Source organism: Anolis sagrei, chromosome 4 (assembly GCF_037176765.1).
Source record: "Anolis sagrei isolate rAnoSag1 chromosome 4, rAnoSag1.mat, whole genome shotgun sequence".
Taxonomy (NCBI): Eukaryota; Metazoa; Chordata; class Lepidosauria; order Squamata; family Dactyloidae; genus Anolis; species Anolis sagrei.
This window is the reverse complement of record NC_090024.1, coordinates 179,701,023-179,718,975: the sequence shown is the minus strand read 5'-3', so window position 1 is coordinate 179,718,975 and position 17,953 is coordinate 179,701,023. Positions and strand designations below refer to the sequence as shown.

Sequence of the window (17,953 nt, the reverse complement as noted above, 5' to 3'; positions counted from 1 at the left end):
AAACTTACAACAACACAGTGATTCCAGCCATGAAAGCCTTTAACAATATGATGAATACATATTTACATCATCTACTGAAACAGGTTACCTACCTCTGAGCAGCAGTCATATATCAAAGGCCTTTGATCTTTGATATTGCTGTTTTTAAACTGTTTTAAATTGTTTTTAAATTGTGTTAGATTTTAGCCTGTTCTTGTAAGCTGCTCCGAGCCCCAGGGGAGTGGCGGCATCTAAGTTTGAATAATAAATAAATAAATAAATAAATAAATAAATACATGACTAGTCTTGGAACACCCTGCTGTACTTAGTATTCATATTCAATGCTAGGGTCCTATCTGAAAGAAAAGTGAGGCAGCACCTTTTTTGGGTAGCAGAATGAGCACCAAGGTGTGACCTACTAGAAATTCCCTTGGCAAGCTCCACTGAAATGAGCAAAGCTTCATAAACAGTTTAGTGCTTTCTTCTGACATTTTCTGTGCTGCTCAATACAGTCTGAGGAAGAGAAGCTGATGTTGGAAGAACCTCCCTGTGTCAAAGGAGGAATTAGGAGTTTTTGACTCTAGTGCCAAAATGTCGGAACATATTGGACTTTGGCCTCTTCCCTCGCCCCCACTCAAAGCCTTACACAAATGCAAGCCTTGAAAGTGGTTCAACCTATGAGATCACACTGACACATTTCAACAGGAACCAAGCTTTCAATTCATCGGACTTTTCAAAGCTCAACCCTTGTCCATGATATCGAATACTTTTATGTTCTCTGAACTGAGCTGCCATTTAATTATTCAGGGAAGTCGCTATTCACCAAAATATCTAAATGAGTCTTTCATATCTAGCTTCCCTCTAGATATACTGGATTACAACTCCCATCGTCCTAGCTATTAGGACAACTGACCATGCTAATTGGTGATGGTAAACATAGACTAAAGGTGGGTAACAGTTGGGATTACACCCACCCCACTCTGGAGGCCTTAGGGGGTGGAACATCATGGTCCAACCCCCTTGCATTTTTGTTTGTTTTTGGGATGTGTGTAATGCCATTTTCTTTTTTTCTTTGCCCCTGTGGGCCATTTTAGACCCAAGAAAGACCTTTTTCTATACAACATGAATTGGACCAGAAGTTAATTTCCTGTTAGAAAAAAAGGCCTCCCCAGGGGATGGACATGGATGGTTTTGGGGACCACCAAAAAGCCCTGGACTAATATAGCATGTGGGCTGCACTTTAATCACTCTGCTATAGTCTTACACATCTCTAATGAGGTTGGAGAAGTCTGATCTAAAGTTAGAAAACTGTTTAGTGCTATAAAGAAAAATCACTCTCAATTTATTTTGTATAATGTTAATGAAACCTTACTACAAATCCTGATCCATGGTGCCAAACATTATGTTGGAGAAAGAGAAAAGAGTGAAAGGGGCAAGACAGAAGGTAGGAGGACCAGAGATTAAACACTGCTTCATTAAGGTTGTTTGGTAGATGCTATCACTCACTAACCTCTTCTATTTCAAGAATAGGTGAGCTAAGTCGTTTTCATAATGCTCCAATCATGTAATCACTTGCCTCATAGTGGTTTTATAGGTGGTCAGGGGGAGGAGAAAGTTGCATGACTGAGATTGCTGTGTGATGATGATTTGGCATGGAGCATCTGACTCACATATTTGTCTGATTTCCACAATACAATTAACCAAGATTCTAGAGGAATCCTGGTTTATTATTTGTGAATAGCATACTAGAATATGCTCTTTCTGTAACAGGTGTATATGTGAGTGTCAGAGAATGACTGTATGCATACAGGAGGTTCCCCCATTGCCACAGAAGTACTAACTTGTACAGAGATTCTACATGGTTCCATGCTAAGGAACTAATGTGTTTAAGAAGTTATTAAAGGTTATTTGGTTCAATATGAGACACCGAATGAGCTTCTACACATGAAAAAGGGTCTACTGTGCATTTGCATAGTTGGATAGTTCTAAAAAAGCCCAAGAAAAATACATGAATGGAAGTTGTCACTCATTCATTGATTTTCCAGAGGAATATTCATATGCAAGCACTCCATGTCTTCACATGTCAAAACCTGGCTCAGAAAGCACTTTGTTAGATTTTGTCTTTTAGTATCTCTAACATAATGGATTAGCCATGTGGACCCAGAGGCAAACACTCTGTATGCAAACTGAACCAGCTTGAAATGATGGCTTCTGGGAATGGGAATGTAGCCAACAACATCTAAGATTTAAGTAACATGCTCAAAAATAAAACTGAATGAATCATACAATAAGAGAAGGGATCCTGCCAAACATGTTCCCATTACCAATGACATCAGTTTTAGTCTGATGACATCCAACAATATTTGAAAATTTCTCATGTGGCAAGCTAACCACACAGATGCACTGTGCATGCTAAGGCAGTTCAGCAACGTAAGAACTGGACTGTACATACCCAAAAAACACCACATTTTCTTCTGATATTATCACAGCAGACTAAATACTTCAACATGAAGATTTTGAAACATCTAATAATTATAAATTGCACGGCATAATGGCAAGTACTAACAGCACACCTTTTCAAAAAGTTGACTGAGCATGTGATTAGACATCTACTTTTCCTATCAACAAGGCACTGATCTATCAACTAAGTACCCCAAAGGTTTTTCCATTCCATTTAGATGTCAAAACCAGAAATGTTTCATTGAATATTCCAGCTCACAAAACAAACACACAAAACCTCCAAAGAATGTACCAGTGCTAGGAAAAGCATACATGAGTAAGCTACCACAGTCCATCTCCAGTTTTGGAACTATCTAGTTCTTTTAACATACATTAACATACATTAAATTTTAGTAGATTGAAAACATACTTCCCTCACTAAAACCTAGTCTTGCTCAAATTTGCTTCTAAATACTATACCATAGTTGCTTCCAATCCATTGTCAAAGGTCAGCTGTTATACAAACAAAAATCTAGAAAAGATCTGGGAGAGCAAGGGTTGTGTAGTGATTTGAATCCCCTCTTGGCCACAGAAAGGTACTGGGTAAGCCTGAGCAAGTCATACTCTCTCAGCCTTAGAGGAAGACAACAACAAACTGTCTCTGACTAAATCTTGCAAAAAACAAACAAACTCTGTGTTAGGTTTGTTTTAGGGTTGCCATATACTAGAAATTGTTTGAAGGTGTGCAACAATGAAGACCTTACATGTTTCATGAAAGTAAACATAACTGAGTTGTACAGCTGTATGTCTGTGCACAATTACTGCATGAGCGCTGCACATTACCACCACAATGAAATGAGATTTGAGCACCTGGGCATCTAAACTTACAGTATCATTGTTTTACATCTGACTACCGAGATCTGCTAACTATTCAAGAGCAAGGGGAGTGGGCCATTAGCACTCAAAATTAAGAAAGAAAAGTGGAGAGCATCTTCTTATTTACTTCAGGAAGTACTGTAAAATGCCTTGCTAAAGATCTCTTTCAAGAAGGAACACAAATATAAGAAACAAATACTTCAGCAATCCTGCTATGCAGTTAATCGAAAGCAATAGGAACTGTCTTTGATCAAAAGGAGGATAATGAATTGGATATAGAAAGATAATAGATATTATTTGAAAATCCACTTTGTAAGTTTTTCCTTTTTACCAAAGAGATAAAACAATAGAATGGGAGTACTATTCATCAAGAACAATTCATTTTCATTGTAACTGCAAAACTGTATGAAATCAATTTACAAATGAACTTCTGACTAGGTTATCATTGCTTAGTTAAGGGATTCTGATTTAGTATGTGCTCACAATAACCCAAAGTTTAGTACACCAAACTCACCTATAATTTAGTTCTTCTACTGTAGTTACATTTTGTGCTTCCTCCCCTTCATCAAAGCATGTGGCTGCAAGAGCCAAGTTCACATTTCTCATCATTTCCATGAGAACAATTAGCCAATTTCAAGGATTTATGAGGGAGAGGTCAAGAAAGGTTTCTTATCTACTAATACCCACAGGAAACTGTCATGTAAATGGGATGTGGAATCCTCAAAGAATAGCTATAATTTAGGCAGAAGTATGGTATAGAAATGAAATAATGACTGACAAAAGCCCTGTTTTCTGAGAACATCTCCTGTGTGTCATTTACACTGAAAACAATACATTATTCCACTTAGCATTTGTATAGGACACCAGAATGTATACCATATTCTCTACAATGTATACAATAACTCTGTTATCTAAATCAACATCACTCCCACATTTTGGACATGGTGATTGAAAATCAGTGTCTCGCCTAAAACCACTGAGCAAGTCCTTCATGAAAGCAAAGTTTAATATCTTAGCCAGAAGATTACATTAGCTCAAACCACAAATAAGAGTTCTCTATTGCTCCTTCTCATTTTATCTCCCCCAATAATTTAGTTTCAGCGGCAGGTGTTGCAACACTGTTTACCAATTAAAAAACACAGACTTAACTACAGATGTTTGGAAGAGCTCACCAATATTCTTCCATTGCGAGCACTGTCTCCGATGGTAGCAAGGGAGGCTGAGTGCCCAGACGCTGCAGATCTTATTTATTTATTTATTTATTTATTGCATTTGTTAACCGCCGCTCTCAGCCCTAGGGCGACTCGCGGCGGTGTACAGTACAAAAAGGACACTTTACAAAAGGAATCAGAACAACAATTAACATCACTAATACATAACATCTAACTTACACTAAAAATCCGCTCCGTCATATTTATGGAATCATAGTCAATCTCGTAGTCATAGTTCAATCCGGTTGTCATTACCCGTAACATAGCATTTAGTTGAAAGCCTGCTCGAAGAGCCAAGTCTTCAGGCCCTTACGAAAGGCCATGAGGGAGGGGGCCTGTCTGACGTCAGCAGGGAGGGAGTTATTTATTTATTTATTTGCTTCACTTCTATACCGCTTTTCTCAGCCGAAATGGCGACTCAAAGCGGTTTACATAATACAAGTTATCACAACAATATCCAGGCAATTAAAACACATTATACAAGACATACAAGGTCAAAAAACAATCATTATCATAATCGTAGCGCCTCAGCAACAAATCAGAATCCGTAATCATAATCCTTTGTACCAATTCCTATGTTCGGTTGTACCATCTTCCTGTATTCCATTGCACTATTTAGCCAAACGCTTGTTTGTAAAGCCAAGTCTTGACCTTCCTCCGGAACACCAGCAGCGAGGGGGCCTGTCTGATGTCCACAGGTAAGGCATTCCACAGCCGAGGGGCCACTACCGAGAAGGCCCTGTCCCTCGTTCCCGCCAGCCGCGCCTGAGATGCGGGTGGGATCGAGAGCAGGGCCTCCCCAGACGATCTTAATGTCCTAGTCCAAAGAAAAATGCCTTTCCTCCTGGAGAGTGGTCGCTGTAATTGTGATGAACTGGGTCTTGATGAGGCCCTTCAAAATCCTGCCCTCTATATTATGTTGGCTAATGTTCATGATGCTGGTATTGTGCCAGGAACACTTCTTCATACAGAGAAATATCACGGAGGAGTACAGGATCACGATGACTAAAACATTGCTCCAAGGGATGGCGCCCTAGATTGGGAGTGAGAGGTATGCCTGGACACCAAGGAATGGGGGAGAGTTAGTAGAATGATTGCCTGTGCCCTATGTTGGAGGCAGCTGGTACCAGGACTGGCATCAAGCCAACATCCAATGCTCAAACTGGTGCTGCACCTCCATATAGCTGTGGAGGGCACCACAGGAGCAGCATTGTGCACTTCCAACCGTGGGTGGGCTGCCTCCACAAGAGGGAGCAAGGCCACATCCAGGTGCTGCACAGGCAGGGGATTGTCCAGCTGTGGCTGCACATCCACGACAGATGTTACAGGTGGGACTTCCCATGAGGGGACCTGGCTGTGCACAGGCAGTCACCCACCTGAGACGAGCAGCGTTGCATCTTCCCGGTGAGTGCTCAAGGCCTTCCTTTTCTTGCACTTCTCCTTACGCTGGTTGGTGTTTCTCTCTGGTGACCTGGCATGTTTGTGCTTAGGCGGCTGTGCCGCAGGGAAGGCGGCTGCTGTGATATGTGGAGGGCCAGGCGATTCAGAAGCCGCTTGCCTAGCCACTGGTGTGGGACGGAGCAGGGCCTTCTTACAAAGAAGTACCCTTCAAGTGGGTTTCATGGCTTTTACGAGCTTGCAGTGTAAAGGTGAGGCAAACTGATCAGGTCTGCACAGAGTGGGATTTCCACAAACATAAAAAGTATGCTCATCTGAAACAGGCAGCTTGCCTCCACAAGAAACACATTTTTAAATCATGCTGTAGACATCCTGGCCCGAAGGTAGTCAAACAATCCAGGTGAGGGTCACAGAGGAGTCGTAGAGTAATCAGGGAGGTCCATGGTCAATATCATTATGAAGTGAAAGGCCTAAATTAGTTGTTGTCACAGTCCGATGTCAGGTAAGCTTTTTTTTTTTAAGGTTCCTAAACACTGCTGCTGCAACTGCGGAAAAGGAACTGAGTCTACGGCCCCTCCCACTGTCTATATGCCTTCTAGGGAAGGTGGGCAGGGCTATAGCCATAAGACTCTGAAAAGCTTGTTAGAAGGTTCAGAGGTTGCACATTCGCACAAACTACCATATGTATGATTTCAGAGAGACCACGAAGAAGAAACTGGTCTAATACTTCTAGGAACTCGCTTTATACATGCTCTTTTCCAGTCCTGTGGTATCAAATAACTTTTGCTTACTCTACCAATATTATCTCTAGATGAAAATCTTCTTCAACATTAGTTTTATTATTAGAAACATTATAATCCCAGTATAGTACTATTTCTCAATTGTCATTCTGCTTTCCACCTTGGAGATGAAGAAGCAGCTTTTATCCAAGAAAAAACATGCTTGGGATGTAGCTAGTGATGATTCAGAATAAAACCTTGAAACATTTGACAAGATCACCTACCCTTCCTCAATTCTGACAGAGTTCATGATGATGCAGTTTGTAATTTTAACTTTGTCTTTGATAATGCAGGAGGTGCCAATCACAGAGCGTTTTATTGCAGTCTTTTCTCCTACTTGTGTAGCTGCACCAACCATGCTGTCAGTTCCAACCTGGAGAGGAAAAGGGAATAGACAGTGCTAAATAAATGGGAAAGAAACACACAAAACAAAACAAAACCAAGCAAGAAAACAAAATACCCCACATGTAGTTAATCTGGCAAAGCATTAAGCAGTCTTTGTTTGACATTCCCATAAACATTAGTTCTTGGTGGGCCAATCAACAGATAAATATACTTAGGCAAACTGAAGCAAACCCAATAAGGAAGAGCTGAAGAACAACCCATTTTGACATGAAATGGAGGCCCAGACTGGTTTCATTTCTAAACAGTGGTCATGTCTAATACTTATTGTGCATGTATTGGTCAAGGCCTTTATCAATGACCCTAAAATCTCTACGTGAACAGAAAAATGAGATAGAAAAGTATATCATCAAATTCTCTGTCACAAATGGTGATCTGTTGTGTTTAAATGCTAAATGTCTGATACAGCAGGATATGTTGATTCAATTTATATTCTCTATGAACTGGACAAACTGATTATGCTGATCAAGGAAAATCCTTCACTCACTTTAAGAAAGACTGAGACATACACTTTTCTACAGCAAAGACTGGGGCAAACTTCAACTACTGTATGTATGAATTAGAAAAGTGTTATTAAAAGTAGAAGACTGGACATATAGCATTATTTAAAGGGCGTATGAAAACAACGACTGAGATATTAATATAGTAGTCCTAGTAGTTGCATGTCTAGTATGTGTTTATTAGTATGTTCTATTTTAGAGTGATTGTCTTGGATCTAGATGATGATAATGATGATGATCATAGTAATTTTTAACTCTCCTTGTGGCCTGAAGCGGGTTACTACATTGCTAAAAACACTCAACCATCTAAAAACATTCTACAAAAAACACACATTAAAACATATTTTTACAAAATACATTGTACAATACACAGAACAAAGATTAAACATTAGCGCCGATGTCAATAGGCTTGCGAGGCCGAGAGGCTGGGCCGAAGTCGAGGGCTGTTGAAGAGAGAGCTGCGGAACCCCTAGAGGGGGCGCTTGCTCTCTGCGCTGCTGCATAGGTGTAAGGTGTGTCGGAGGCGAGTGGAGAGCTGTCACGCTTCCCGCCCTTTTGCTAGAGCCCGAGGGCCCTGAAGAAACCAGGCTGCCATCTTGGAGGGCACCATCCTTTGCCTTTTTGGCTTTCTTTTTGGCGGTTCCGCCATGTTGTAACGGTTTAGAGCCAGGTAAGTTGATCGGCCTGGCGGCTTGGGCAGGCAGTGCTGGCGGGAGAAGAGCCCTATCGTACAGTGCCGCCTTCAATCTGGAGACCCTGTTCTTGCGGGTCTGGGGCGTGAAGGCCTGGCAAATCTTGCAGGGCTGGGCAAGGTGAGCTTCACCCAAGCAAGCGAGACACAGCGAGTGCCCATCAGTGTCCGGAAGTGTATTAGGACACTGGGAGCACTTTTTAAAAGACGTGGTTGCCATCTAGTTAGCACTAGAGCGATCCGTCGATAAGCCAGCCAAGGAGATAACAAAAGAAGGGTCAGTATGAAGTCCGGGTCAGAGATTTAGAGAAGAGACGAGAGCCAGTCCGAGTCAAAAACCAATGGTCTACCTACAAGTCGATCACGAAGAAGGTTCTCTAGCTGAACCGCTGGGCGGATAAAGAGAACTGAGGGGGCCTGGCCCCGCGTTGGGCCATATATATTCGAGAGGGGAGGGGGAGGGGGGGGCGGGCCAGGCAGTGTCATAAAATGTCTTCTTTTAATTCTAGAAGGTTCCGAAGTTGAACTGCGCAGGCGCAGGAATACCATGTGTGCAATTCATAGTTGACTACGACAGGAAAGATGCAAGTTTAAAATTGGTTGGGCAAGCCTGCCGGAAGAGATAGGTCTTTATATGGTTTTTAAATTCCAACAGCTGTTAGATATAATAGATTTAGTTTAATATACTATGAAAAATCACTTTCTTTTATTTTTTCTGTCTCCCCCCCCCCCTTTATTTCTGAGTAAACATTGATTTAAAAATAAAAATATTACCTATAAATCATATCTGCTAAAGGCATACACCCAGCTGGGAGAGACACTGACTAGAATAAAATATTTTGGATAGCAGACACAGACTGCTTAGATTCAGGCAATTTTACTAAGCCTTGTGCCTACAGAGGCAGCCACTTTCCTATTCATCCAGGGCATGTGTGTGTAAGAAATGGTAGCTTTCGGCTTCAGGAAAATCAGAAAATTACAGTTATCAGCTTTCCCTGCATCTTACACAACTACGTGAAGTTGACTTAAGATCCCAGCTTGTTCTGGGAGCAGTAACCATAGTTTCCCGAATCTTACAAAACAGGGAATGAGGCTTGCTCATAGCATTAACCAACTTAAGATAATGTGAACGAGGCCTACAAAATCTTCCTTGTTACATAGACATTTAACACAGAAGGAAAGTGTGCAAAAGTAGACTGGAACATACTAATTCCTGATGGTTTTATATACAGATTTTAAACCACGCCATTGGATGTGTTGCAATAGAAGATTCACAGATGAGTATAGTGCTTACACCTTATTATTATTATTTTGGTTATTTAATATTTAATGTTTCTTTTACTTAAGGAATATTTGTCTTTTCTGTTCTAATGTAGCACAGATCCTATGTAAAACCATACTATGTATTTTTGACATTAATATTGAAATCTGAAACATATAAGTTTTTATAGCGCAGAGAGTGACCAATCCTGATTTAGCCTACTATCCCAAATGTATTTACAGATATTGATGCTCACCAGGAATTTGTCAGTGATTTGTGCAGTGCTGTGAACCAAAGATTCTTCTGGACAAAGTGAAGGCAGCATCTTAGGAACCTGGAAAATGACATCCAAAGTCACAAATTAATAGGCAAAGATAATGTGTTCAATTACTTTTATATGATCGTACCCATACATAATTTACAAGAAATGTACAGATTATTATATCCAGGTGACTAAAAAAGAAGTGCACAAAGATGAATTATAAAAGGCAGTGATTAGACAGGTTCTGGAGATTATGAAGAAGAGAAATATATGAACCCTTTTATAGAGAATATGAACATAACTTCAACATGTTGCCAAGTAGTACACAATGAGCAATATGCTTCAAGAAGAAAAATAAAATCCAGCCTAAAGAGAATGCTTTCATTTAGAACTCATGAACCTGGATTCAGACTTTAGTTTTGTGTCAAACCACATGCAACCTATGGTTCCGGTAACTTTTTCTTTCTAATGAAAATAAGAACAACAATTTATATTAGCAGTACCTTATGAGGTGAAAGGAAGAGGTTATGTCACTCTTTTCTCTCCTGCACTTTCTATTTGTTCCACCATAAACTTTCTTCCTTCTGGGGGTGGGGGGATTTTAAACATCTTATGCAGCTTGAGATTTCATAACTTTTATACTGTGTACTTGCATGGAGGAACTAAACAGGACATTGGAAGCAACTGATATCAATGATATAGCAATGGGATAAAAATCCCAATAGATTCAACCAAGGTAAAACTTTTCTACTCAAGTTATGCTATTTAGATTGCAACAATCAATTGTGGAGAAAAACAATGAAAACCAGACAGAAAGAAATACTATGTGAATACTCTACCAGCAATTTCCCCCTGTTTCAAGTACAGGAAGTTTATTACTGTATTTGTTATTCTTGACATATTCTGAAAGACTGTTTTGTTGCTATCGAGAGGCTATTCATGAATGACCAACAATCTGAAGAAACTTAGATATATGGGTATCTCAACCAGGTCATACTAATGATGCAAGTAGTTCAATTCTAAGTGCTTTAGAAAATGCACAATAGTACTGGGGAGGTTTCTTTTGTATGATCATCAGTCTTGAGTGTGATGTATTGAAAAATGGCTTCCAGATATATTCCGAGCATAACCCTTTCTTAAATTATTTGAGCCTACTACAGCATGAATGATCCGAGAGAAGTAGTTGCTACACAGGGGGAAAAAGAGAGAGATGAAAGAGAGCAGGATTTTCGGTGAGTGCTAGGGTCAAGGGGAGGTTTAGCTTAGCTTTTAGTAATTTTTTTCTTAAGAAACATACTTCCTGTTCTCAGAGCTACTCCCGCCTGCTGCCACCTGCCCACACAAAGGCAGTGGCAAACTTGAGAGGTCAGCTGAAACAAGTAAGACATTTCCTGGCTACAAAGTCTGGAAGGTAAGCTGCTGCTCTGTTTCTGTTCCAGAAGCATTCACAAATTGCAAATGAAAAGTGCATGTTATGTTCATACACCCACATGACATCTACTGTCGTGGTCTGTGCGCACATGGTGAATCTACAGCAAATCATAACCCATTTGTACAACTTACAGAACAGCTATTTCAATCACTTTCCTATATTCTGTAAATAAATGGTGGACACTTGTTAAAATACATAGACTTTGAAGAATAATGCTACAGACAAGGGTTCTGCTTGATAAATGAATCCCTCACTTTGATTGGTTTTCCTTAGAATACAGTTATGTAATTCTGGCTCATAACCAACCAGAATGGATAAATGTACCTACATGAGGGAGGGAGTATTTTTAGTGTTAGACCTTAAAATAGCAAAAGAGATATGGAAGGGAAAAAACAGAGTGATAAAAACACAATCAGTATTTTGTAGCAGTACTGGAAGATGTGGAGGAAAAGACCCATATCAGACTTTCAAAAATATGCACCTCTTTTTAAGAAAATTTCACTGGTTTTTCTTGTAGCATTTTACCTAGGCAGAAATGCTGTTCTAATGCTACCATCCTGGAGAGTTAATCATTCAAGAAAAATCATCTTTGACCACTGAGACTCTAGTGAGGATTTACACATTCACTAGGATTACCACTGATCCCAAATGTTTCAACTACTTAAAACATGTTTAAAGAGGATACAGACAAAACCCCACATTGTTTTGGCATAGTTTGGCCTTTTCTTGAACAGGCTCCTAAAAGGTATAGACTTCCTTTCCGTTCAACTAAAACTTAGCACTATGTATTAACAGTACATCCTTTCTTTCACTCCTGCTGTAAATTAAAGTCTTTTGTCAACTATAAATAGGACTTGCAGTTAGTCTCTCCTTTGGTGTGGCAGAAAAACATTCTGAGCTATGCTTATCTCTATTTATATACAAACACAGCATCCTTTAATAGTATCAGCAATCTTTGGTCATTCCCTTCCACTGTGTCATGTAGCCAAGATGGAGAAATTACATCCCAAGTTCTTGCCAATGTACCTGTCATGATAATCTTGCCACCTTTCTTACTACATTTATAAATAATATTGGCAATAATTCTGGGTCCATAAATTTTAGATTTCAGACAGATGATGATACCTGCAAGAGAAATATCAGTGCAATCCTTCCCACCTACCCAAAACCTATCTGGAGAGGGAATAGATAGGAGTGGAGGTGTTTGGCTGATAGGACTATAGTGCCCCACAGGCCTTGGTTCCATCAACAGAAAGGTCTCTCAGCTTAGATTTATGATCTGCAAAGTTCTTATTCCTATAAACCTCAAACTATGAGAGCTTTTGCCTCTTCCCAAGATATTTCCTCAATGATACCAGCACGGCAGTGGTATAGGTATTCTCAGTCTCAGTGGGAAGGAACATTTCTATAATTTTTTAAAGACTCTGTTAGACAAACATGAAGAAATTCCTGTTCTATGCTGAAAGCTATTTTGTTATTATTTCATTTACCTGTCTGTTAGCTTCAACATACAGCCCAAGTGTGTTTACTCGATAGCACAACCCATCATCATTCATGATATGAACATAGCAACGAACTTTTCCAGCGTGGAATGCCTCATCCATGTCTCCTCTGCGATTGTTCCAGCAGGTTTTGTCTGAACCCAATTCGAATAAACTATCATCCTTCAAGAAGCTATAAATGTCTGCAAAATATGGGAAGACACAAAAATGATATTAGAGAGAACATAACATCATACTTTTCTACATTGTTGCTTTCAGGATGCTTTCTTGGGAAAAGATATGCAGTCGGCCCTCCACATTTGCAAATTTGACTTTTGTAGATTTGATTATTCACAGATTTGATGAAAATGTTCACTCTAAACATCTGTAGGTCATCAAATGTGATTTTATGGATATATTTCTGCAAGAAGCCAATCTTGCAGGCATCTTAAAGAACTTAAATATTTCTAGAAAGGTGGTCTTTTGGATTTTTTTTAAAAAAAATCAACCTTTTAAAATTCACAGCTTTTCACTATGTCCACAACCGCATCGAATATGGAGGTTTGACTAGCATATCTCCACTGTATGAAAGAGATTAGGTTGCAAAGTATAGGGATAAATAGGAGGGAGGCTAATGTTCATCTCTTTGTCACTACTCAGAGGAACAAAGGGCACTGAATACTTCCTCCCTCATGGGTAAACATCAAGGCAAGCAAAACACAGCTTGACTTAATCCACTGCTGCGGGGAGTTTACCCCCTCCCAAATACCAGAAAATGGTCTGATCTAATTGAAACTTCCCCTGGAACTACAGAAGCAAGAAGGACACTAGTTTTCCCACATACCAAAGGAACAGAAATCAATGAGAATGTGCTTTCCCCATTCTTTCAAGGAAGAATACCATAGGTCTACTCAGTTGTAAGTCGATATCATGCTTTCCTAGTACATGAACAAGCTTATACAAGCTTCATCCTCTTGTGCAGCTGCAGGAAAATGGGAAGTTTCTGCTTTCACACAAATCATAATTACTAGGGAAATCTGAACCTGGAGAACACTTAAGCTGATTGTTTTGAACGAGCCTGAATTTGGAAAAACATTTTGATCTTGGTTTACTGTAACAAACCATAGTTCTCTAAATATGAGTTTGGGGTTTGGATTTGGCATTCTGATGCCCCTTCTCTACTTTTCCAATAACTCTTGTGTGACTTTTGTTTATAGGCTCTAAGTCTGAAGGCCAAGCCTATGTTCTTCTTCCATTTATGTGTAGTGCCTATTACAAGGAATAAATGGATTTTTAGAAAACTGATGCAGACTGGTTTGGAAAAAAAAATGTCTGACAAGCAGAATAAAACTACTGGGTTTGATATTTATTATATAAAGCAATTACTACACCACATAGTCTCAAAATGACATTTAGTCTCTTCCCAGGTGCTGAGGCAGATCTGTGAGCCACTGTTTTGCACTAACCTAATGATTTCTGGTCCTTCTTCTTTTGGTCATGGTCGTTTGTGTTTTGTAATGGTGTAGGAGAGGAAAACTGCTTTCTAACCAAATATGGAATCAGCTCACTTCTGATTGAGGTAAATGATCTATGGAAATAAAAATAAAACATGCCAATGTTAAATCTAGGGACCTGAGAAAACTGAGAAAGGCAAGTTGTGTCTATGATTTCTGAATTCACAAAATTACCATTCTGCAACTGAGAAGAACATTTCTAGAAATGTGTCTGAAACTTCAGATTGTGAAAGCTCATACGAAGGTTGGTTCTTTAAAAAAAAATCCATCATTCACCACAGAAGATGCACTTAGGAAATGATAAACAAATACTATATGGCCCTCAGCATTTAATAAATAAATAGCTTTTTTAGGATTCATTTTTATGAAGAAATTTATTTATTTATTTACAGTATTTATATTCCGCCCTTCTCACTCACAGGGGACTCAGGGCGGATTACAATGTATATATACATGGCAAACATTTAATGCCATAGACACACAACATATATAGACAGACAGACAGAGGCTATTTAACATTCCAACTTTTTCATGAGGGTATTCTGGCCATTGGGGGAGCTATCGCTTCACCATCCATCCGTGACACTGATGAAGTACTTCCTCATTGCCCACATGCTTGCTGGAGATTTTTATGGCCTCGTAAATTAGTTAAATTATAGCATGACATTTTAATTCAAGTTGCATAACTGTCCCCAATATTTTTTTAGGAACTATATGGAAAGCAATCTGAAATATCCCAAATATGTCATCATAATCTGTCATCCTTTTGCCTGCTTTTGTGCATTAAATTTTGAACTCTGACCTAAATGCCTGCAATAATTTCAGAACTGATGTTAACTAAATCAAAACCTAATGAATCATTCTCCATTTCTGAATGAGAAAATCTCTCCCTGCTGTTTGCAGTCTGAGTGCGCCATGGTTCCTCCCCAACAAATCTTGCCTTCTGCCATACATGTGGGTGTGCAGATGGACAGTTTATGAGCTTAAAATGTTGCATGCAGCTGTACCATTCAAAATGATTTCCTGCTTTGGTTTTATGCTTCATCCATAACTGACAGTCCGGTGTTTTCCTCAGTAGCTAGTCATGGCATTTATGGGGTTAATTCCATATAAAGTCTGAGTACTTGGCAGATTCTAAAACCTTCTGATGCAATGCACACAACACTAGACAGCAATGGGAGGAATTGAAATAAGAAGATGGCAAACTTGTGCTTGGTTGTGAAAGTTGCACTTCTGTCTTGCAAACAACTGTATCTCAGCATCTTTTGAGAAATGGCACTGCCCAGCTAATTCCTAACTACCACACAACTTGTAAGGGAAAACACCATAATCACACGTGAATGCTAACCATTCATATTTATGTTGGCCTACAGTGAAAATATGGGACAGTCCCAAAAACGACTGTATATTACTCATTTATTTATTTATTTATTATTTGAACTTGTATGCCGCCATATACCGGCTAAGCAGTGTAATTTCTCCAGTGGTGTAGGGCGCAGACACCCTGTGATAATGTGGCATGTCTCATTAAGAGCCACATCCACTATTTTAGTGTGGTGAGATGTGTTCCACAATGGGCATGCGTACTCAGCAGCAGAGTAGCATAGCGCAAGGGCAGATGTCCTCACTGTATCCGGTTGTGATCCCCAGGTTGTGCCAGTCAGCTTTCGTATGATATTGTTTCTAGCACCCACTTTTTGTTTGATGTTCAGGCAGTGCTTCTTGTAAGTCCGAGAATGGTCCAGAGTGACTCCCAGGTATTTGGGTGCGCTGCAATGCTCCAGTGGGATTCCTTCCCAGGTAATCCTCAGAGCTCGGGATGCTTGTCTGTTCTTATATAAGTTGACATCATGTATAAGCTGAGCATAGGTTTTGGTACCAATATTATGGATTTTGATATGATTTGTTGTGCATAAGGCATACTGAAGAAAGAAAATCACATTTCTTTGGGAACTGGCTACTGTTGTTGCTGTTTTCCTGCCCAGGCATTCAAAAAAGGCTAGAAGCGATGTTGTAGTTGAGAGGATAAAGGGGTCAGTTCTTCTTTTAGGTTCTACTGAAAGAAACTAAGTTCTCATTTTTCACCACTCTATTCAGAGAAGTAGGTAATTTCTTCTTTGAGAAGAGTTAAGGTTCAATACTGACCCATGGATAGGTTGACCCACGTTTTGGGGATTGACAGAAGGATTAACAAGTGATAGAGGTTAATCAGAAGGAAAATTATAACAGCAAATGTGGCCCTCCAACCAGCTGAACTTTTAATACTTTGCCTACATGAAGAGAAAAATGTAGCCACAAAGAAAAACAACAGAAAAACAATACATATAGGTAACAAACACCCTGGTTTGGTTCCAGGACTCCAGTAGGTAATAAAATACATGGATTTAGCAAAATTTAGCAAGATTTTAGATTTCTAGATTAGGGAGATTGGACCAGGAATGTGTCATAGGTACAGAATAACATTTTAAAGGCTTTTACTTTAGGGCTTATTTGAAGAACAACCCTGAAGCTAAAAGAAGGAAGTTGTTTGCCTCTATGCAATTTCCTAGCTTTGACCTCCACTTTGGATGGGATGGTCCAGCTAGATTAACAGTTTTAGATTAACAATTATTTTCTTTAGAAGGGAGCAGTGCGATGTGCAACCTTTGGTCTCCCTTGATCTCTTCAATATGATTTGACCTTCAAATCTTCCTGGAATGGCTGCATGGAATGGGTATTGGAAGCAATATTTCTAGCGAAGAGTGTTTCATGTTGATACATTCTTGTTAAAATCAGCATTTAGATTTATTAGGTAGCCAGGAACATCATGAACCCTTTTTATGACTCAGACAAAACTGAAGAGACTGAAAAATATCCTGAAACTGTGCTATTGTTATTATATAAATCCACGTGAATATCAGAAGGTAGCTTTGGGAAACTTTTGCTTAGCTCGGTGGCAAATATTCTATGGGGCTACATAATATTCCATCTTGATTCCTAGGACAGGATTCATATAACAACCCCTAGCAGTTTCATATGAGAATTTGGCGCATGGCATTATCAATATGCCCTATCACTTAATTCCATTGGAATCAGGATAAAGTATGAAAGGCTGGAAGAAAGACAATACTGACCTTCTTTAATTAATATATACCTAATGTTTTCCTGACATGGGATTCACAGTTTCCAGGTCAGAGATGAAGCAGATGATATGTCCTGAATAATAAAGCATACTAGGTTCTTGTGGGGTTTTTTCGGGCTATAGGACCATGTTCTAGAGGCATTTCTCCTGACATTTCACCTGCATCTATAATAATAAAGCATACTCTCTGACAAAGCAGGAATCTGGTCTGAGCATGCCTCCCAATTTAAAGCTGTGTCTAAAGGTCCATGTCACTTCAATAACACTTCCTGATTGAACTACTGCAATGCACGCTACCTACAGTTTCTTTTGACAGTTGTGTAGAGACAGTTGCTGGTGGTAAATACTACTGTGAAGGTACTGAGAGGCACAGCCAAAGATTCTAAAATCTCTGCAATGAGTGATAGTGAGGCACTGGGGCAACTCAGAGTCTCAAGGTTTGCAGGACCTAACAGGTTCACAGCAGTGTTGTTAACCTATTTATTTATTGCATTTATATGAAGCCTTTCTGCCAGTATATTTAAAGCAATTCATGATTTAATATGCTAAAATAAAAATAAAAATTACAGAAGTGAAATAAACAATGAAAACTCTTACAATACTGAAT

The 17,953-nt window shown here is 39.4% G+C and overlaps 1 protein-coding gene across 1 annotated transcript in view; it reads right to left on the bottom strand.

Annotated features, from left to right (window-relative positions):
• EIF2B3 (eukaryotic translation initiation factor 2B subunit gamma) overlaps positions 1–17,953 on the bottom strand; it is a 99,395-nt gene that overhangs the window by 19,321 nt on the left and 62,121 nt on the right. The window contains exons 7-10 of the mRNA XM_060773407.2: positions 14,178–14,299; positions 12,721–12,914; positions 9,793–9,870; positions 6,907–7,055 (exon numbers count right to left, since the gene is read on the bottom strand). Coding sequence (XP_060629390.2) covers positions 6,907–7,055; positions 9,793–9,870; positions 12,721–12,914; positions 14,178–14,299 — 543 coding nt within the window. The remainder of the gene's footprint in view (positions 1–6,906; positions 7,056–9,792; positions 9,871–12,720; positions 12,915–14,177; positions 14,300–17,953) is intronic.